The sequence below is a fragment of the Taudactylus pleione genome, unplaced genomic scaffold, assembly GCF_031769625.1.
Source record: "Taudactylus pleione unplaced genomic scaffold, aTauple2 ptg000335l, whole genome shotgun sequence".
Lineage (NCBI taxonomy): Eukaryota > Metazoa > Chordata > Amphibia > Anura > Myobatrachidae > Taudactylus > Taudactylus pleione.
In genome coordinates, this window is record NW_028284736.1 from 543,293 (window position 1) to 562,207 (window position 18,915).

At 45.2% G+C, this 18,915-nt stretch overlaps 1 protein-coding gene across 1 annotated transcript; it reads left to right on the forward strand.

The window, feature by feature from the left end:
- Positions 1 to 18,639, forward strand: LRRD1 (leucine rich repeats and death domain containing 1). Its single transcript, XM_088443844.1, has 6 exons — positions 1 to 28; positions 3,394 to 4,933; positions 11,051 to 11,249; positions 15,379 to 15,540; positions 15,724 to 15,844; positions 17,128 to 18,639. Exons 2-6 carry the CDS (start codon positions 3,431 to 3,433, stop codon positions 17,309 to 17,311), a joined length of 2,169 nt encoding a protein of 722 aa, XP_088299970.1. The 5' UTR covers positions 1 to 28; positions 3,394 to 3,430; the 3' UTR covers positions 17,312 to 18,639.
- The last annotated feature ends 276 nt before the right edge of the window (positions 18,640 to 18,915 follow it).

Genomic DNA, 18,915 nt, shown 5'->3' on the forward strand with positions numbered 1-18,915 from the left:
TAATACCCACCTCACCGAAACAACAACAGTAAGTAGGTTGTCCACCCAATGATCCATAGTAACTGTATTGCATTGTGGTCCTTTCCTGCTGTTGTCATTGTGTTTTACTTCAGTGTATGCTATAACTTATAACACAAGAATGGTTAAATGTATGCTCCTGTCGGTCAGTCTTAATCTGTGAGGCAGAAGTATCTCCTCCTTAACTCATGGTAGGTAAAGCTAGTTATGCAGCAGTTTATCATAACCAGAGGGCATGTATTTTAAAAGTAGCACGTCTGAATGTTTGCAGCACTTTTTTTACGGACAGCAATAAGCTTAATGGTGCATACACACGGTCAGATTTTTCCTTCAGATATGAACGATAACGATTTAAAAATAGTTCAGTCGTTCATATCTGAAGGAAAATCTGACATATCTGACATGCCTGAACGATGGACGATCAACGATGCGCGTTCCCGTTTGTCAGATAACGATATCTGACATCTGATGGGTTTGCAGTCAGACTTGGACGATTCCATTCATTTTAATGCAGTCAAAAATCGTTCAATCGTTCAAAACTTTGGTAAAATCGTTCAAATCGTTCAATCGTTCATCTGACAAATCTGACAAGTCTGACAAATCTGACCGTGTGTACGCTCCATAAGTTGTCACTATAAGCTTAAGAGTCACTATGTAATAGAAAACATTGTTTTTATGTAGTTTGCACAAACTATGATGCAAATAATAGAATATTTATAGTGAACTTACTTTCAATTAACCCCCCACCACATTCATCCTCACAAAACAGTGTCACTGTAGGGAAAGTGTGAATAATGAATAGAGGAATGTGGCTTTGAATAAAATAATTCTGGAACAGGTTGTCACATCTAATGAGCCATAGATCCAGTGACAATTCGTGGAGAACCATATCTAGTGCCCAGTCTGATATGCAGAGCCATACGTAGTGCCATATCTTATATGCTGAGCCTTATCTGGAGCCAAATTACATGTGTAGAACCATATCTAGTGCCCAGTCTAATAAGCAAAGCCATACGTAGTGCCATAGCTTCTATGTTGAGCTTTATCTGGTGCCAATTTACGTGTAGAACCATATCTAGTGTTCAGCCTAATATGGAGAACCATACGTAGTGCCATATCTTATATGCTGAGCCTCATCTGGTGCCAAATTACATGTGTAGAACCATATCTAGTGCCCAGTCTAATAAGCAAAGCCATACGTAGTGCCATAGCTTCTATGCTGAGCCTTATCTGGTGCCAAATTACGTGTAGAACCATATCTAGTGTTCAGTCTAATATGGAGAACCATACGTAGTGCCATATGTTATATGCTGAGCCTCATCTGGTGCCAAATTACATGTGTAGAACCATATCTAGTGACCAGTCTAATAAGCAAAGCCATACGTAGTGCCATAGCTTCTATGCTGAGCCTTATCTGGTGCCAAATTACGTGTAGAACCATATCTAGTGTTCAGTCTAATATGGAGAACCATACGTAGTGCCATATCTTATATGCTGAGCCTCATCTGGTGCCAAATTACATGTGTAGAACCATATCTAGTGCCCAGTCTAATAAGCAAAGCCATACGTAGTGCCATAGCTTCTATGCTGAGCCTTATCTGGTGCCAAATTACGTGTAGAACCATATCTAGTGTTCAGTCTAATATGGAGAACCATACGTAGTGCCATATCTTATATGCTGAGCCTCATCTGGTGCCAAATTACACGTGTAGAACCATATCTAGTGCCCAGTCTAATAAGCAAAGCCATACGTAGTGCCATATCTCATGTGCTTAGCCTTATTTGGTGCCAAATTAAATACGCAGAACGATATCTAGTGCCCAGTTTATTATGCAGAGCCAAGCCTAGAGCCACGTCTGATATGCTGAGACATGTCTAATATGCTGAGCCATGTCTAGTGCCACGTCTAATATGCTGAGCCATGTCTAGTGCCACGTCTAATATGCTGAGCAATATCTGGTGGACAGTATGAGGCTCATGTAGAATCTGTTGGGGCCAGTGAAATTGCATACAAGGGCGCAGCCACTGGCCTCGGCACGCCCGGAAAAAATGTGCCGTCATGCCCCTATTTTCTGGGAAGCCCCGTGGGGCTGCCCTTTCCCCGCCCCCAAACGGCCGCAGCATGTCAATCATGTTGTGGCTTAGAGAGCACTGCGACCGCCGTTGCACATACAGATCCTGCACATGTGCAAATCCTGATACATCGGGGGTTTTACATAACCATCGGTTTTTGTGTACAACTTTGAATCAGGCCCTTTGTCATTCTAGCTACTGATAGAGCCTGTGCTATTAGGGAGACTGAGGGCCTGATTCAGAGCCAGACGCTATTTGCGCTCGCTCGTCCAGAAAAAGGGGCTGGCTATTTAAATTAACCGTTCGCTCTTTGTGGTCTGTTCACGCCTCTATGTCTGAACAAGCGAACAAAACATGCGAACGTAATTTTGAAAAAAACGCCCCCTGGCCGCTCGCATCATACGTCATGTCCGCTATTTATTCGATTAATTGAGTACATCGGACGGCGTATGAACTGCTCGCTATTCTTGTGGTTGGTTTTTCCTACCACAATCATGCGAGCAGTTCTGACTATAAAACAACCAAGTGACGCGGTCGATGACGCTGCTTTAGTAATTATGCACACCCTTAAAATGCCCGTTTTGACCTTTAGGCACGCCTGCGTTCGGATCTCCACTCCCCGTTTTCAAGCACCTTCCCCTGTTACCACCCACAAACTCCTCATTCTGTCACTCAAAATAGCAGGCATTCGCTATTTAGCAAACAAACGATTTTCGGCCGCACTAACTGGTTCGCGCATGCGTATTAAAATCCGTACGCATGCGCAGTTGTGCGAACATCGGTCGTCACGAACGAGCGGCCACTTACGAGCGGCTCTGAATCAGGCCCTGAGAGACTTGGTCCAAGGTCTCAAAGACCTCACCTGATTCCAAATGGAGTCTGCAGCCAGTATCCTAGGGATGGCCATCGACCATCGATGGCTATCAACCATCTATGGTTTGCCATCGATGGTGGATATCTGAAGGTTCTCAGCCATCAATGTCAGAGAAGGTGGCAATGGTGTGCGTTTTTTTTTCTCCCTCGGTGCCGGGGATCAAAGCTTAGTCCTGCCCCTGGTAGCTTACTAAGCGCCATCACTGATTGCCCCGCCACCAACATCAGGGGTGGCCATCAATGGTTCACCGACGATGGTTCCAAGCCATTGAGGTTAACCACCGATGGCCATCCATAAAGTGTCCTTAATATACAGTGCATGTAACTCCTGTAATACTGGGTAAAAAAAAAGTATGTTTGTACTTTGAAAGTGTGATTTGGGTTTATTGTGGTGACACAAAACATGTATAAACTTTGTGTAATCAACAGATTTTAAAGAAGACACCATTAAATCTATCTAACGAAGATGTTATCTGAGAGCGTCACTATTCTTAATCTGAACTCCAAGGAGCTGACAGGAATACCAGTGGATGTCTTCAATCACCTAGACTTAAGGTGTCTACAACTCAACAACAATGGTATAAAACAGCTACCACATAATGTGGGTCTTCTCCTCCAGCTAGAAATATTGTCCATTGAAGGAAACCTGTTGAAATGTCTACCACCTGAAATTGGCCAACTGTCTCAACTACAGGCTTTAAATGTAAGCCACAACCACATAACTTGTCTTCCTGACGACATCTCACGCGTTCGGCATATCAAGCAGCTTTTTCTTAACCATAACGGCCTCACACAATTGCCCCCATGCCTAGGACTACTTATAAACTTGCAAATCCTGGGGCTGAGCGGGAATGGTCTGAAATCCTTGCCCGAGTCATTGGCCAACCTTACAAACTTGCATGTATTAAACCTAGACTGCAACCTGATGTCTACATTACCCAAATCCCTGTTCAAGCTCCCACAACTGGTGAAGCTCTGTCTCTGCGGAAACAAGATAAAAAGTTTGCCAAAAGAAATTGGGGACCTGAAGAACCTCCGAGAACTGTCACTGAGCAACAACCTGCTGACATTTTTACCAGTACAGCTGTACAACTTAACCAACTTAGAAGAACTCATGGTGGACAATAACCAACTAACTGCGTTATCAGACAAGATTGAGCGTTTTCAACAACTTAAAGTTCTTTCTGTGGCTAATAATTTATTTCCATTCATCACTGAAATGCTCTGCCACTGTCAACGTATAGAGACTTTGATCATGAGCGGTAATCGAATGTGCTCGGTGCCTGCAAAGATTCACAAGCTAAGGAGCCTGAAGGAGATCCATATTGACCGAAACGTGTTGGAGGTTTTACCAGAGCAACTGGCTTATCTGAAGGATCTGTCAGTGGTTACCTGTGCAGAGAATAATTTGCTTTACGTTCCAATTGAATTGAAAAGCTGTTTACAGATAACCAAACTAGACCTGAGTGGCAATAGGTTGTCAGAAGTTCCCCAAGCTTTGTCGTCAATGACTGCCCTGTTAGATTTAAACCTCAACCACAATGAAATCCTTGAAATACCGGAGTCAATCATTTACATCAAGGAGCTGAAACATTTGGAAATTAAGGGAAATAAATTGCAAGCTTTCTCTACCAATGTGTGCTCACTTCACGAACTCATCTACTTAGACCTCAGTAGGAATGAGCTTAGTGGGGTCCCCCCAAATGTGTCGGATATGGAATCTCTGTGTGATCTTCTCCTCCAGTGCAATAAGTTTACGTGTTTTCCATCTGAACTGTGCACGTTGAAAAGTCTGCAGAGACTGAATCTGTCAGGGAATGAGATAAGATCTGTACCAGAGCAGATCACTCAGCTGCAAACACTAAAGCAGCTAGACCTGTCTAACAATCACTTCAAAGTTTTTCCAAGGGAAGTGTGTTATGTTCCATCACTGGAAACACTGCTTATTCAAAATGAGAATGGAATGAAGGTAAACTGACAAGTATTCACCCTGATAACATATATTGCTACATTATTATATTATGTACCATCATATACCAGTTAGGTCTATACCATATCCTGGCCTGTTATATCCGCTACCACTTTATGCTAGAGAATACAGTTCGGTTTTGCGGAAAACAGAACTCAGTTGAACTTTGGGGATCTGAGTCAAACCGAGGGAGAGATGTGATAGCTGCAAAATCGGTAACTGCGCAAATTATGTGCTGCTGTTACCACTTCCCTGTTATGTGCCCCTGTCACTATCCGCGCCACTATAACTAGATAGGACGCCGAAGTGGTGTGGCAATTATTGGTAGCACTGACCATTCCGATAATGGGAACTATCAATTTTGACATCTGCAACTGTCGTTGCTGCACCTAGCATCCCTGGCTGTCGGAATATGCAGTCAGGGACTGTGCTTACAAAAAACTATAAAGTTTTTTTTCAATAAAGCTGTGGGTGCCGCTGGTTCTTACCAGTGCATGTGCAGATTCAAAGCAAGCGCCTGTCAGATGCTGAAAGAGGGAATTTTTTTTAATACATGCTGTTGGTAATTGGCCCCAGTGGCGTCATAAGGGTGGTGCGGGCCGCACCCCGTCGTGGGGTGACACCAAGGTGCAGGCTCCCCCCAGTGACAGGAGCCGGGTGCTGCACTGTAGCACACCGCACCTCTGGCACCCCAGTGATTACCACAGGCCAGGGTTCGGGTCACAAGGACACGCCCCCTTCCCCAAGGCAACGCCCATTTTTGCCGGTGTGCGGCTGCGCATGGCATCCCTCCCCGCACCGTGTGTCACCGCGGGGAGGGATGCCACTGATTGGCCCTGCTTTGCCTCAATAATGGGTGGAACAGGGCCATGCAGTTACTGAACGTTAAGAACATCTTCATACACATCTATAATGTCCCTAACTCTGGTCTTCTCGCCAAGTTCGTAAATCGGATCTAAAAACTTGTGATTTCCGGTGCTGTGAGGTGGTCAAAATAGACTAGAAATAGCTGGAAGTTTTATCATCATTAGTGACTATATATCACTCTGTACTGTGATAACATTTCCTGTCCCATTATTTCTAGTACCAGTTTACATCACTTTGTAGTGTTATACAGTATCTGCTCTATTATATCAGGTGCCACTATATACTGTAGTACCATATCCTGGCTTATTATATGTAATACCAATGTATACAACTCTACACTATGATGCCACAGTCTGCCATACTGTGTGTGCTACTCAGTACTGCTCTGATCCATGATAGCATATTATATCGTGTACCACCGTATACCGCGGCTAAAGAGAACTACAGGGGAATACATGTTGATAAAATAGCGCAATAAAAAACAAAAGTGATCTCTAATAGAGGAAACATAAAGACAATGATTATCTGAGCACTACTATCAGAGAAGACCTGTGATTTCATATTAAGAGACGAGAAAAGGGGTGAGGGAGGATTTATTGGAATAAGGGACTAAAGGAAGCAGTGGCGTAACTAGGGCAGGGCGAGCGGGGTGTGTGCCCTGGGCACCGTTGGACCGGCGGCCCGGGGGGGCGCCGCCGGCCACGGTACCGGCCCGCCCGCCCTGGTTAGCCAGTGTAGCGACGACCGCGGTCAGCGATACACATTTACACAGGACCGGCGCTAGGCTTCCAGCGCCGGTCCTGTGCTGCACACCTGAGCCCGTTCCCTCCCCCTGAGCGCTTGCCCAATAGCGCCAGGAGGCGGGCTCAGGCTGTGCATAACACACGCATTGCCGCCAGAGCTGGCAGCGATGCATGTGTTAAACAGCAGCCAATGAGAGTCAGATAGACTCTCATTGACTGCTGCAGCACCCACTGCAAGAGCCGGGCTTCCGTTCGGCTCCTGTAGTGGGTAATGGTAATGGGACAGACGTCATGACATCATGACGTCTGTCCCATAATGCTGAGCGCGCCAGCCCGGGAGGACTGGCGGGCGACGGCGGGAGCGGCGTCGCGGACCAGAGCAGCAGCAGCGTGGATTCAGGTAAGTATGTTTTTATATATATATATTTTTTAACCTATCTGCACTACTGGGGGCACAACGGGGGAGGGGGTAGCTACTACTGGGGGGACCTCTACTGGTGGTGGGGGCACAATGGGGGAGGGGTGGCTACTACTGGGGGCACCATTATTAGGATATTAGGAGGACCTGTACTGGGGGGGGCTACTACTGGGGGCACTTAATCGGGAGGGGGAACCTCTACTGGGGACTACTACTTGGGGGGGGGACTACCACTGGGGGCATTATAAAAGGGGCCTACTACTAGAGGCACTGCACTCGGGGGACCACTACTGGGGGCAATAATAGGAAGGGCCACTACAGGGGGCACTGGACAGGGGGGATCACTACTGGGTGCCTGCATAAGGGGACCACTACTGGGAAAACTGCATGGGGGGAGGACTACTGCTGGGGGCACTATATAAAGGGCACTGCATAGGGGGGGGGACTACTACTGGTGGCACCATATAAAGGGCACTGCATAAGGGGATACCGCTACTGGGCGCACTGCATTGTGGGGACTGCTACTGGGGGCACTGCATAAGGGGGAACACTACATGGGGCACTGCATTTGGGGGGGCCACTACTGGGGGTACTGAGTAAGGGGAACTAATTGGGGGCTGTATAAGGGGGACCACTACTGGGGATACTGTATAAGGGGCACTACTATGGGCCTGCATAAGAGGGACCACAACTGCATACTGTATAAGGGGTACTACTGGGGTTAAGGTGCATATGGATAGGAATGTTCAGTGTGAAAATAAAGGGGTGTGTCATGTTGACACGCCCCATTTTTAAGTGACCACGCCCATTTTTTTTGCCGCACGCACACCGGGGGGGGTGGGGGGTGGTGGCTCCCTTTTCAAATTTGCCCTGGGCTCCAAATACCCTAGTTACGCCACTGAAAGGAAGGGAGAGTCAATGAGGAAAGAGAAGAAGAAAGGAAGAGCAGTAGAAGATGGTCAGACTCAGTACATCTGAGGTAGGAATAAGTGAGGACGGGTACAGTAGTTCCCATTTACCAGCCAAAGGCAGCTCGATGATTATAATGAGTTTATGGAAATTGTGCAGAGTGAAATATTTACAGATTTAGCAAACAATGAATCTGTGAGAGAGCAGGTCACACACTCCATCTTATAGATATGTTGTTGTTGTTATTATTATTCTTGATTTTATTATTGGTGGGTATGAGGGTTCGAGACGGATTTGGTCAATGGGCAGCTGACAAAGGGCTGTAGTATATGTCTTATTAGTTGGTTTTGTTGAGGAGCAGCCCCCAGGGCCGGACATGGAAGAGATGTTGACATGAGTAACTGAGGTTACTCCCTACACTTCGGAATCCCTTCGGCTTGGGTTACACTCACCAAATATGTATAAAGGAACCCTTAGCAAGCAAAGCCACCATCTACCCGAGGAAGAGGGGAACATTTCATGGTTCCTAGATGGTACCTAATTCTACCTGTTAATAGTCTATAGGTATTTCCTTCACTTCTAACACAGAGCTGCTCACCAGGGGCCCGATACTGAGCCGCAGGCGATGGTTCTGCTCACAGAGTTCAATGATTTTTTTGTTACTTTGCGTGTGGGAATATCCCTAAAAACTTGTACGTCGCATGAGTTACGCTGTGTTCACGCACAGACCCGCAGCGGCGCTTGAGATGCGCAGGATCCCAAATGAACTGGAAATGTGCTGGGCGATCCAGGGCGGTGAGTGGGAGGTGGCTATTCAGATGTACGGAGATGGTACTTCATCCTATGGGAGTGTAGTGGGCGTGACACTGAATCACCCAGATATCACACTAATCTACCTCGGTTGGAAATGTGGTTACACAAGTCAGTAGTAATGGCATTGGGGGAGAGGTTAAGGAGTGCAAATAATTTACATAGTCCCGTATAATAATGACAAGATTGGGTGATTCCTAATGGAGGTGGTTTGTTGATGTATAGATAGCCAGAGATGACAGAGAGGGTAAGGATTCTTTCTGGTGTATCCAGGAGCCCTCTAGTAGATGCCTTTTGTCCAGTACTTTGCTTTTTGGAGGCTCTCAAGCGCGGATGAATTGTACAACAAGGTGTCTCAGAAGTCTGAAGGTTTGGTGAGAGATACGTATAGGAAAGTCTGAAAACCGTAATCTGTGTCAAATATTTATTGTAGTATCCATGACATTAAGTAGGAGATTTATCAAACTTTATAAAATGGACAACAGGAGTTGTTACCCATAGCAACCATTTACATTTTGGGGTTGGTGCTGCTGCGGTAGGGAAGTTGAACATCCGGGGATGATGGTAGAGGAGCAGAACAGGAAGGAAGCAGGAGGGGTGAGGTGCTGGAGCTGGGTGCAGGGGGATGCGGGCCCAGGAGGAGGAATGACCAGCCCCTGCGTGTCACAGTGTGACCCAGAGTTTTGAGGTGGGGACGGGTGTCAGTGGGCGGGAATTCGTCAGCACAGCGGCAGTTTAAAAAGTTTTAATAGGTGCTGCTGCCTTGTTTTTTCTGTCCTTGATCCTCGGGGCCCGGTATGGGTGTCCACTTTGTCCCCCCCTGTCGTCGGGTCTGCTTAGGGTTAGGCTGCGGTTTAGGACTCTAGCACTGGAAAAATACTATGCCGGCAATGCATAATGTCAGCTTTCTGAATGTCAACATCCAGACCATGTTGACATTCTGCTCTTGACATTATGAATGTCTACAGAACATAACATACCACACCTATTTCTGTTATATCAAGTGGCATTACTGTATGTACTATATTATACTTTTATACAATATCCTGGCCTTAAAAATAATATGACCATTTTTAGCGTTCTGTACTGGGATCCTATACCTTATCCTATTATACTATTAAGCATGCAATTAGTTTTCCATTAGACTGATGCCAATTATATAATTTGTCTAAAATATAAGGGTGCACTATATTGAAAAAAGTCTCATTTATGGTGTTGTGTACATATTTTATGTTACATCAGGAATAAGCAATTGTTTTATCTCTTTGTGCTTATTCACTAGTAAGGGGGTCTTCAACTTTGACCCTCCAGCTGCTGTGGAACTAAACATCCCAGCATGCACTGCCATAGTTTTAGCATGCTGTTATATAAAAAAGGTGGCAGTGCATGCTGGGATGTGTAGTTCTACAGCAGCTGGAGGGCCAAGGTTGAAGACCCCTGCACTAGTATATCAAACATTACCTCTGCATCATAATAACCATTTGTAACATGATTTTGTTAAGGGGCCTATCCATTACACGACTTTGTGAACAATCCGACCAAAACAAGGAGGTTTTGGTCGGGTCGTGTAATGGATAAGCTACAAACGTCCTGCGACGCGCACTCCCGTGAACAAGTGTCGGAGTCTTTTGCCGTTCTAACACGCTGGTCAATTTCTGTATATTTCTGAACGACTTTAGAAAGTTGTTCAGTGGATATTCAGTGAACAACCAACGGTGAACGGCAAACAACTTCTTTAATGAATATTCACTGCACTCATTAAAAATGTGGTATAAAGAAATTGTTCACAAAAGTCTATCATGTTTGTGAAAGACTATTTCATGAAGACTTTTTTGTTGGCAGCAAAAGTCTTTGGTCTTTCACAAAATAAATCTTCTAATGGATAGGCCCCTTTAAGCTGCCCATCTACTACTAGATGCGGGGACGACGGCACAATTTCGACGCCGTCGTCTCCCGCGGGGTGAAGTGCATACACTGAACGTTCAGACGTTCAGTGTACGCAGATCAATCATCCCCGAACATGGCAACCTGACGGCGATCGTCAGGTTGACCGTCATGTTCGGGCGATGATTGATGTTAAAAACGACCAGCGGGCGGGCGCATCGCTGGTAGTTTTTAACAGTTTACTGCCCAATTTGCGGGCGATTACCAAGCGATTGAGCGATAACGATGGTCATTATCGCTCAATCGCTAGGTTTAAACGCCTAGCGGATGGGCAGCATAAGTCTCTCACATTTTAAACTATTTCCTCCATCCTATGTGTGAACTCCATTGTATGGCAATGAGAGGCATAGATTTAGCAGCCGTCCAGATGATCAAAAAGAAAATGTGATAATGGCTTCAATATAAATTATAATTGTTAATCTTCAGATTACAGCTCTCCCAGAAGACTTGTGTAAATTGAGCAATCTCAGGAATCTGGACATATCAGACAATGCCTTGAAATCCATTCCAGACAGTATTGTAGGCATGAACAGCCTGGTGGAAATCAGGGCTTGTAATAATCAACTTTCCTGTCTTCCTGCATCAATTACTGTAATGGACGGTCTCCAGAACATGCTTCTGAATGGTATGTGTACAATGACATGCTACTATGAAGCAAGGGCTAATGGCGAAGCTAATACACTAAGGACCATTTAGTAGATATTTATAACTATTATCAGACATCTAGTTTCCAAGTTACCCAAATAATATTTTTTGGACTAGATGTATGATTCACTATATATATTGCAGACCATGGCCCTCATTCGGACCCACTCGCGAGCGGCTGTCCGCTCGCAAGTGGGTCGATGGTCTGCACTGCGCATGCGCACGACGGAGGGAGCTCCGTCGTGCGCATGCGCGAGACGCGACGAGCGAAGGACTTTCCTTCGCTCGGAGTGTCTCATCAAAGGGGGCGTGCTGTCGATGTTGACTGACAGCACGCCCCCTTTGGTGGGCGTGCCGGGGGCGTGCCTGCCAGACGGAGGCATTCCCAAGGGAACGCCTACCGTCTGAAGCCGGCCCCACTGACATCACTAGTGATGTCAGTGGGAGTGATTTTGCCTCTGATAGAGCCAAAATCACTCCTGGCCTTGCGGTTGAAAAACTCAACCGCAGGCTTTTGCTTGCAGTTTCGATGGTCAAGACCATCACGACCATCATCCTGCACGCTCGTATATGCTGTGGGTGGTGACCCACAGCTATACGAGCGTCCAAGAGGACGCTCCATATTAATGGAGGTGGGCCCTGATTCAGAGCGAGCGCTCTGGTCAGAGCGTCCGGCTCTGAATCAGGGCCTATGTCAGATATCCTAAAGATGTGATTTACAATCATACACCTAATTTGCTGTGTAGCCAGTTACAGAATCTGCTATACATTAGTGCAATACAAATACAGTACCATATATAGCTTTGGTACACTTAACACATTATAGGGAAAATTATATATATATCAAGAAAGATTACACAAAGACTGATCTTCATCTGACATGTTATATAGGGATGTAGTTAAGATGCCGGCGTTCGGGATGCCAGATCCCGTCGACGGAATCCTGACCCGCGTCCATTATATCAGCACCGGAATCACAACATCACTTGAGATGCCGACGCCGGAATCCTTACAGCCGGCATCCCATATGTAAGTGTAGCGGGTCGGGTTAGGTTTACACTGCTGGGGGGAAGCGTTAGGTTTAGGCACCACAGGGAGGGGGGGGGGAGTGTATTAGGCTGCGCGGGGGGGGGTTAGGTTAGGGCACCATTGTGGGGGTTAGGGGTAGGCACTAAGGAGGAGGGGGGAGGGTTTGGTTTAGGTATCAAGCTGGGAGGGTTAAGTTTAGGCACTAACGGGGAGGGTGAGAATGTAGGAAAAGAGGTTTAGGGGGTGATGGGGGGAGGGTTAGGATACTTTATGCGCCCCTGTCGGGATTCTCAGCATCAAGATGCCGCTGTCGCTCTCCTGTTTCACACCAGTTATATATGTAATCTTGTTAACATTACAATCTTACAAACGCACAGTGTTAGCTGCACTGACTGTATTAACGGTATGCAATCGGGAAGCCGACTGCCTAAATACCGGCAGCCGGCTTCCCGACTGTCATATCCCGGCAAGGGTGAAATGCCGATCGTAGTGATGCCGGGCGCCGCGAGCGGACAGCCGCGGGGGGGGGAGGGTTAGGTTTAGGGCTCCCGGGGGGGACTTAGGGTTAGGCACCCCCCCCCCCGGGAGGGTTAGGCTAGGGGGAGGGAGGGTTAGGGTTAGGCACCCCCGGGTGGGACTTAGGGTTAGGCACCCCCCCGGGGGACTTAGGTTTAGGGAGCGGGGAAGGGGGTGGTTAGGGTTAGGCACTTGGGGGGGAGGTTAGGGTTAGGCACCCCTAAGGAGGGTTAGGGTTAGGGGGGTTAGGTTAGGTTAGTAGATACTCACCTATCCACGATCGGGATTTCCAGCGCTGTCGGGCTTCCGCTGCCGGGATCTCTGCTGATGTCGGGCTGCGGCCATGCGGCCGGCGGTATTTCATACCAATTCCGTATTAACTACCATCCCTGTTACTATACAAACCCCATCACTTCCAATATGTATAACATACCTGATGTTCCTGTATAAACACACCCTCCATATGCTATCAAACAGCAATCTCCATATCACAATAGTAAGTGGGTAAAATAAAGAGAAAACCAATTACAATTATAGCTGAGTTATACAAAACCTGGATGCAGTTACAAACGGTATAATGTAGATTGATATAGTCAAATGTAAAAGTAAGTAAGACCCAATATAGGGTATATATATAGCTCAATCAGGCCAAGTTGAGTGCACTGGACAGGACTAAATGTTCTGGAGAAAACACAGTAATTCCGATTGTTTTCTGAGCCCATTAAAGTTTAGGATGTATAACTAGCGGACTCATTGCATGTCTAAGCAAAATATTAAATTCAATTGGTTGTCCCCACATGGCACATGGTCTATAATCATATGTTCCAGGGAGTTCACATTACTTTTCAATTTGGCAAATAGCCACTAGCTGTTCTCTCGTCACTGATGTTAAGGCATTCTTGATCGCTAAACGGTGTAGAGCCATCCTCTCATGAAAGGCTATTTCTGTTTTTCAAACATAAAACAAATTACGGGGATATAGCAAGATGTAGACAACTGATGTATGGCATGATAGAGAATACCTAATACTAAATGGCTATTTACATTTAGAATAAAAAATTCCCCTGTGATCAATCATCATTCTAAATGATTTGATATAACGCTTTCACAGATTTGGTTACCCATGTGGACTTGTGATTGTATCTTATCACAACAGAAATTAATCTGGCCTTTTGTTTTGGTATGTCCTGTTGAGTCAATAATACATTTTGGGGAATAGATAGGACTTTTCACATTGCTGATTCAATGAGAGACTAATCATATGCCCTGTGCAATAAACCTGTCGCTCATCCTCCATATATCATATAATAGCCGCTTGTACAAAGTCATAAGAATTTCTTCTAATCCAATGGAACTTAGTTTATTCCTGTCTTGAAGCTAATAGGATGAAAACTTTTAGCTAACATAACACTTTAACATACAGAGAAGTAACTATTTGTGGATCACTGATGCAGATGTGTAGTCTAAAGCTGCATACACACATAACGATGTTAGTAACCAACGATTTTAGTGAACGATTTTCATTCAGTTTTTCCCTTTAAAAAGTGAACGAAAATCGTTTATAAAAATCGATGGTTACTAAATTAATGAACGATTTTCATAAACGATTTTTTTAATCATGCATACAGTGAAAGGACATCGTTCATCGTTCATCGCTCATTCTATACAAAATGAACGATTTTCTGAAAATCGTTTGTTGGACAGTCGGAATGGACGATAAACTACAAACGTGAATGTGTTTGAACGATCATCGTTCACCTTAAAAAGATGAATTAATTTATAAACGATTTAACGATAACGACATTGTTCTAGTTAAATCGTTAAAAAAATCGTTATGTGTGTACGTACCTTAAGAAATGGACTTCATGTGGACTATGTAACTGGTATATTAATGTTGTTCATAGAGGTCCAAAAAGCCAAAGGGTGGTTAGAAATCATGAAGTTATCATTGATATAACAATGGTAAAAGCAAATATGCTAATTGGAATGCATGGGAGAAACTGGAATGCATGGGGGAAAATAAAATGTTGACGGTCAAAGAAGTGTATGAAGGTGCTGGCACCATGGTAGCCCCCATTGCTGTCCCCATAGTTTGAAGATACTATTGTCAGTCAAAGGTAAAACCATTTTTAGTTAATACTGTTTGTAATAGATCCAATTCATTGGGACCAAGGTAATTGATATTATTTAATAACAGGTCACGGGACAGCCAAAAGCCTCTGGTGATTGATATATTAGGAAAATAGTTGCTCAAGGGAACCAATTGCTGAAAATATTGGATGTCCTGGCAGTTTGTCCACATGTTTGGTTATTTCTGGCAGGGCTCATGTGCAGGCTATCTATTCTCAATAGTGACTTATGATGCCATTTCAAGTTTAGTTTGAGCTGTTTGTACCACATGACATTAAAATGCTGTACAAAATATTATTATAAAATATTATTATATATCTGCCAAAGGGTCAGAGCAAAGCTTTGTAGATTTCTATAGATATAAGGAAAAGGCCACAGTTTGCAGGCTTTTCAGAAACTAACATAGCTGCTTCCTAAAAATAAACCTTTTCTAGGTAACAAGCTGACATCGTTGCCTAATGACATCCATCGTCTCAAGAAACTGAAAGAGATTAATCTTGATGATAATCCTATGATAAAACTTCCTCGTCTTGTGTGTGAAGAGAAGCAGCTGTATCCTATTGGATGCTATTTACAGGCTAACGACATTCGGGAAGGTATGTAAACGATTGGTTGATGCTGAAGGAATAATTAAACCACTGTCGGTCCCCAAACCCAGTGATTTCAGCCAGTAAGTCATCATTGTTGCCTTTTTTTTTAGCACTGCCATCTAGTGGAATATCTATGAACTGCAGACGCACAAAAAATACATTTTCAGTGCTGTAATTTATTTATTCTAGAGAGGATTATGCAGAAGATTTTCAAACTAATCTCATGCAACATCCTTTCGGAAGATTTTACATTTTTCTGCAAGAAACTTCAGCTTCGGGATAAAGACATCAAAGTCATAGGAAAGAACAGGTAAAAACAAATATCCCAAAATTTGCTGTCTTCCAGATTCCCCTCACTGGTATTGCTGTTATTACTATCTTTTGTTTGTTAGGTGCCACTAGGAGTACACAGCGCCATGCATGAAGTAGACTTAAAACAAAGGGTCTCATTCAGACCCGCTCGCAAGCGCAGGACGCTCGCAAGCGGGTCGATGTTACCCCAATGCGCATGCGCACGACGGAGGGAGCTCCGTCGTGTGCATTCGCGAGACCCGGACAGCGACAGCCAAGCTGTCGCAAAGGGGGTGTGCTGTCGATGGTGACTGACAGCATGCCCCCTTTGGTGGGCATGCCGGGGGCGTGGCTGCCAGACGAAGGCGTTCCCATGGGAACGCCTACCGTCTGGGTCCGGCCCCACTGACATCACTAGTGATGTCAGTGGGAGTGACTTTGGCTCTGATAGAGCCAAAATCACTCCAGGGCTTGCAGCCACGAGACCCTAACGCAGGGTCTCGTCGCAAGACCATCGCGACCATCATCATGGACGCTCGCATAAGCTGTGGGTGGTAACCCACAGCTATGCGAGCGTCCAAAAGGCCGCTCCACATTTAAATAGAACGGCCCTGATTCAGAGCGAGCGCTCTGGTCAGAGCGTCCGGTTCTGAATCAGGGCCAAAGTACAAAGTGGCCAGTTATAATTCATGATTCACGTATATTATTTATTTTGTGTTATTCATTTTTTGTCTCCAAATGTGGTTATTTCGCTGCTCACCAAAGTCTTTACCTGCCTTTATCTCCATCACTTATTATTATTACCATTTATTTATATAGCGCACACATATTCCGCAGCGCTTTATTTGGCCACTCACATCAGTCCCTGCCCCAGTGGTGCTTACACTCTATATTCCCTACCACATGTACATGCACGCACACATACACACTAGGGTTAATTTATGTTTGGATCCAATTAACCTACCAGTATATTTTTGGAGTGTGGGAGGAAACCGGAGCACACGGAGGAAACCCACGCAAGCACAGGGAGAATATACAAACTCCACACAGGTAGGGTTGTGGTGGGAATCGAACTCACAACCTCAGTGTTGTGAGGCAGTAATGCTAACCATTACACCGTCTGTGCTGCCCACTTATTCGTCAGTGCAGTTCTCCGGAACATTGTATTAATAATAATACACATTTGTCATTAAAAATAGCGATAGGTTGTTTTTTTCTGTCAGAAAAGGTGGCAGCCCTTTCTGGAAGAGTACCTGACAGGCAGATTTCACATTACATAATAATGTATGCTATATGTTCCAGATCTCTCCAGTTTCCTGAGAAAATCTTGCACATGCTGAACCTCTGGAAGATGGATAGACAGGCCAATGTCAGCCCAGCCGCCGTTACAGAACAGCTGATTCGCGTGCTGGTGATGGCCGATCTACACGAAGTTGCACTAAATGTCAGGTTGCTAAAACTCACTGCGAGGGCAATAAAAATCTGATTCCGCAGTCAGTGGCTCACGGGGGAGGAGGGCTCCATTCAGCACGATGGGCTTGCAGTGCCTCCAGAAGGTTGGGCAGAGGCGCTTTGCGACCCTGTAACATTGCTGATTTTCCCTCGCTCTCCATAGAGGTGTCCAGGAAAATGAGCAATGTCTGGCTACCATATTAAGCAGTAATGGGCACAACCACACACTGCGACTGCATACCCACTGAATTTAATTCCACCATTGTGCCCACAAACGCCCACCTATGTTTTAGGGTTTTTATATATCCCTGTCTCTGCCTATCAGCACCGTTTGGCACAATTTCTATCGGAAAAGATTAATTCTGCCAACTGCTTCCCATATACAGCAGCTCCTAGACAGGTAGGTCCCCCTCATTTCTGCAGATTGAGTACAGCGAGTGAACCCCAAAATATGAGCATCTCCTCTAAATCTTATAATAGCTAAATCTATTGCTATTTATTAATAGCATGTTTCCTATTATACACACACTCATCGCCCCTTAGGCTTGATGCAGAGTAGTAGTCAACCTGATGATTTGTGTACTACTCCGATAGTGAGAGACCTGCGCAGGATCTGTACTCGCAGTTCCCCCAAGCAGCAGCATGTCATTGACGTTCTGCAGCAGTGGGGGGTGGCAGGAACTGGGACTGTTATACAAAATGGGGGCGTGTCGGCCCCATTCTGTAGGCGTGGCCAGGGTCTGGGTCTTCCACCGCAGACTTCCTGGTCTTGGGTACGAAGCTGCGAGGGGCAATCTGAGTAACCTCAGGGTTACTCAGATGGGCGAAGGTATCGCAAATGATCTGATTCTGCAGCTTAGGACGCAGCACTCAGATCTGTGATGCGGTCAGGAGGCGTTTATTTACACCAGAGGCCTCCTGCTGCATTAGTATATTAGTTGTACGGCATTGCACAGCCGCTTCCCCGCGGCTGAGAGGACGGACTTTATGATTCCGTTTAGTTGTTACCAGGTTACATTGTGCAGCAGTTCTCATACAGGTTTCCTATAAAAAAGGTAAAAATAATCCATATATTGTGGAAAAAGGGGCCTTATATTAACAGTTGCCATGAACTACCCATGTATGCATATAATTACTGAAATATATGTGTTACTGCTGTGGCATTTGATAACCTACATGTGATCTACTAATAGCCCAACTTCAAAGGTTTTGGAATGTAGGGTAGGGGGTTACCTGGGTTATTTAGCAATGCTGCATTTAAATTAAATCTAATTAAATATAGTAGAGGATGTTAAATGGACAAGTGCCAATTCTCCCACTCCCCGAGATGTGGGGTATTAGGACCTGACTCCGGGCTATTTATCAACGAGTTTTATCATTCACATCGAGTGATAAAACTCGTTGCATATGATAAAGGTGCTCCAGCCAATCAGCTCCCAACTGTCATCTGTTGGGAGCTGATTGGCTGGAGCACCATTTATCATGCGCAATAAGTTGTATCACTCATTGTGAATGATAAAACTCATTGATAAATAGGCCCCTCAGAGATGTACGCTAATGCCAACACTGTTGCCAATCTGCACTCAGCATTGGTCGTAGATCTTTTGATTAAACCCTATGGTCGCATAGAATAGGCGC

Excerpts from the sequence above, each read along its gene's own strand:
- LRRD1 (XM_088443844.1), top strand. The coding sequence starts at position 3,431 with ATGTTATCTGAGAGCGTCACTATTCTTAATCTGAACTCCAAGGAGCTG. Across the intron at positions 15,541-15,723 it reads GGCTAACGACATTCGGGAAG|AGAGGATTATGCAGAAGATT; the intron begins GTATGTAAACGA and ends TATTTATTCTAG. Across the intron at positions 15,845-17,127 it reads AAAGTCATAGGAAAGAACAG|ATCTCTCCAGTTTCCTGAGA; the intron begins GTAAAAACAAAT and ends TATATGTTCCAG.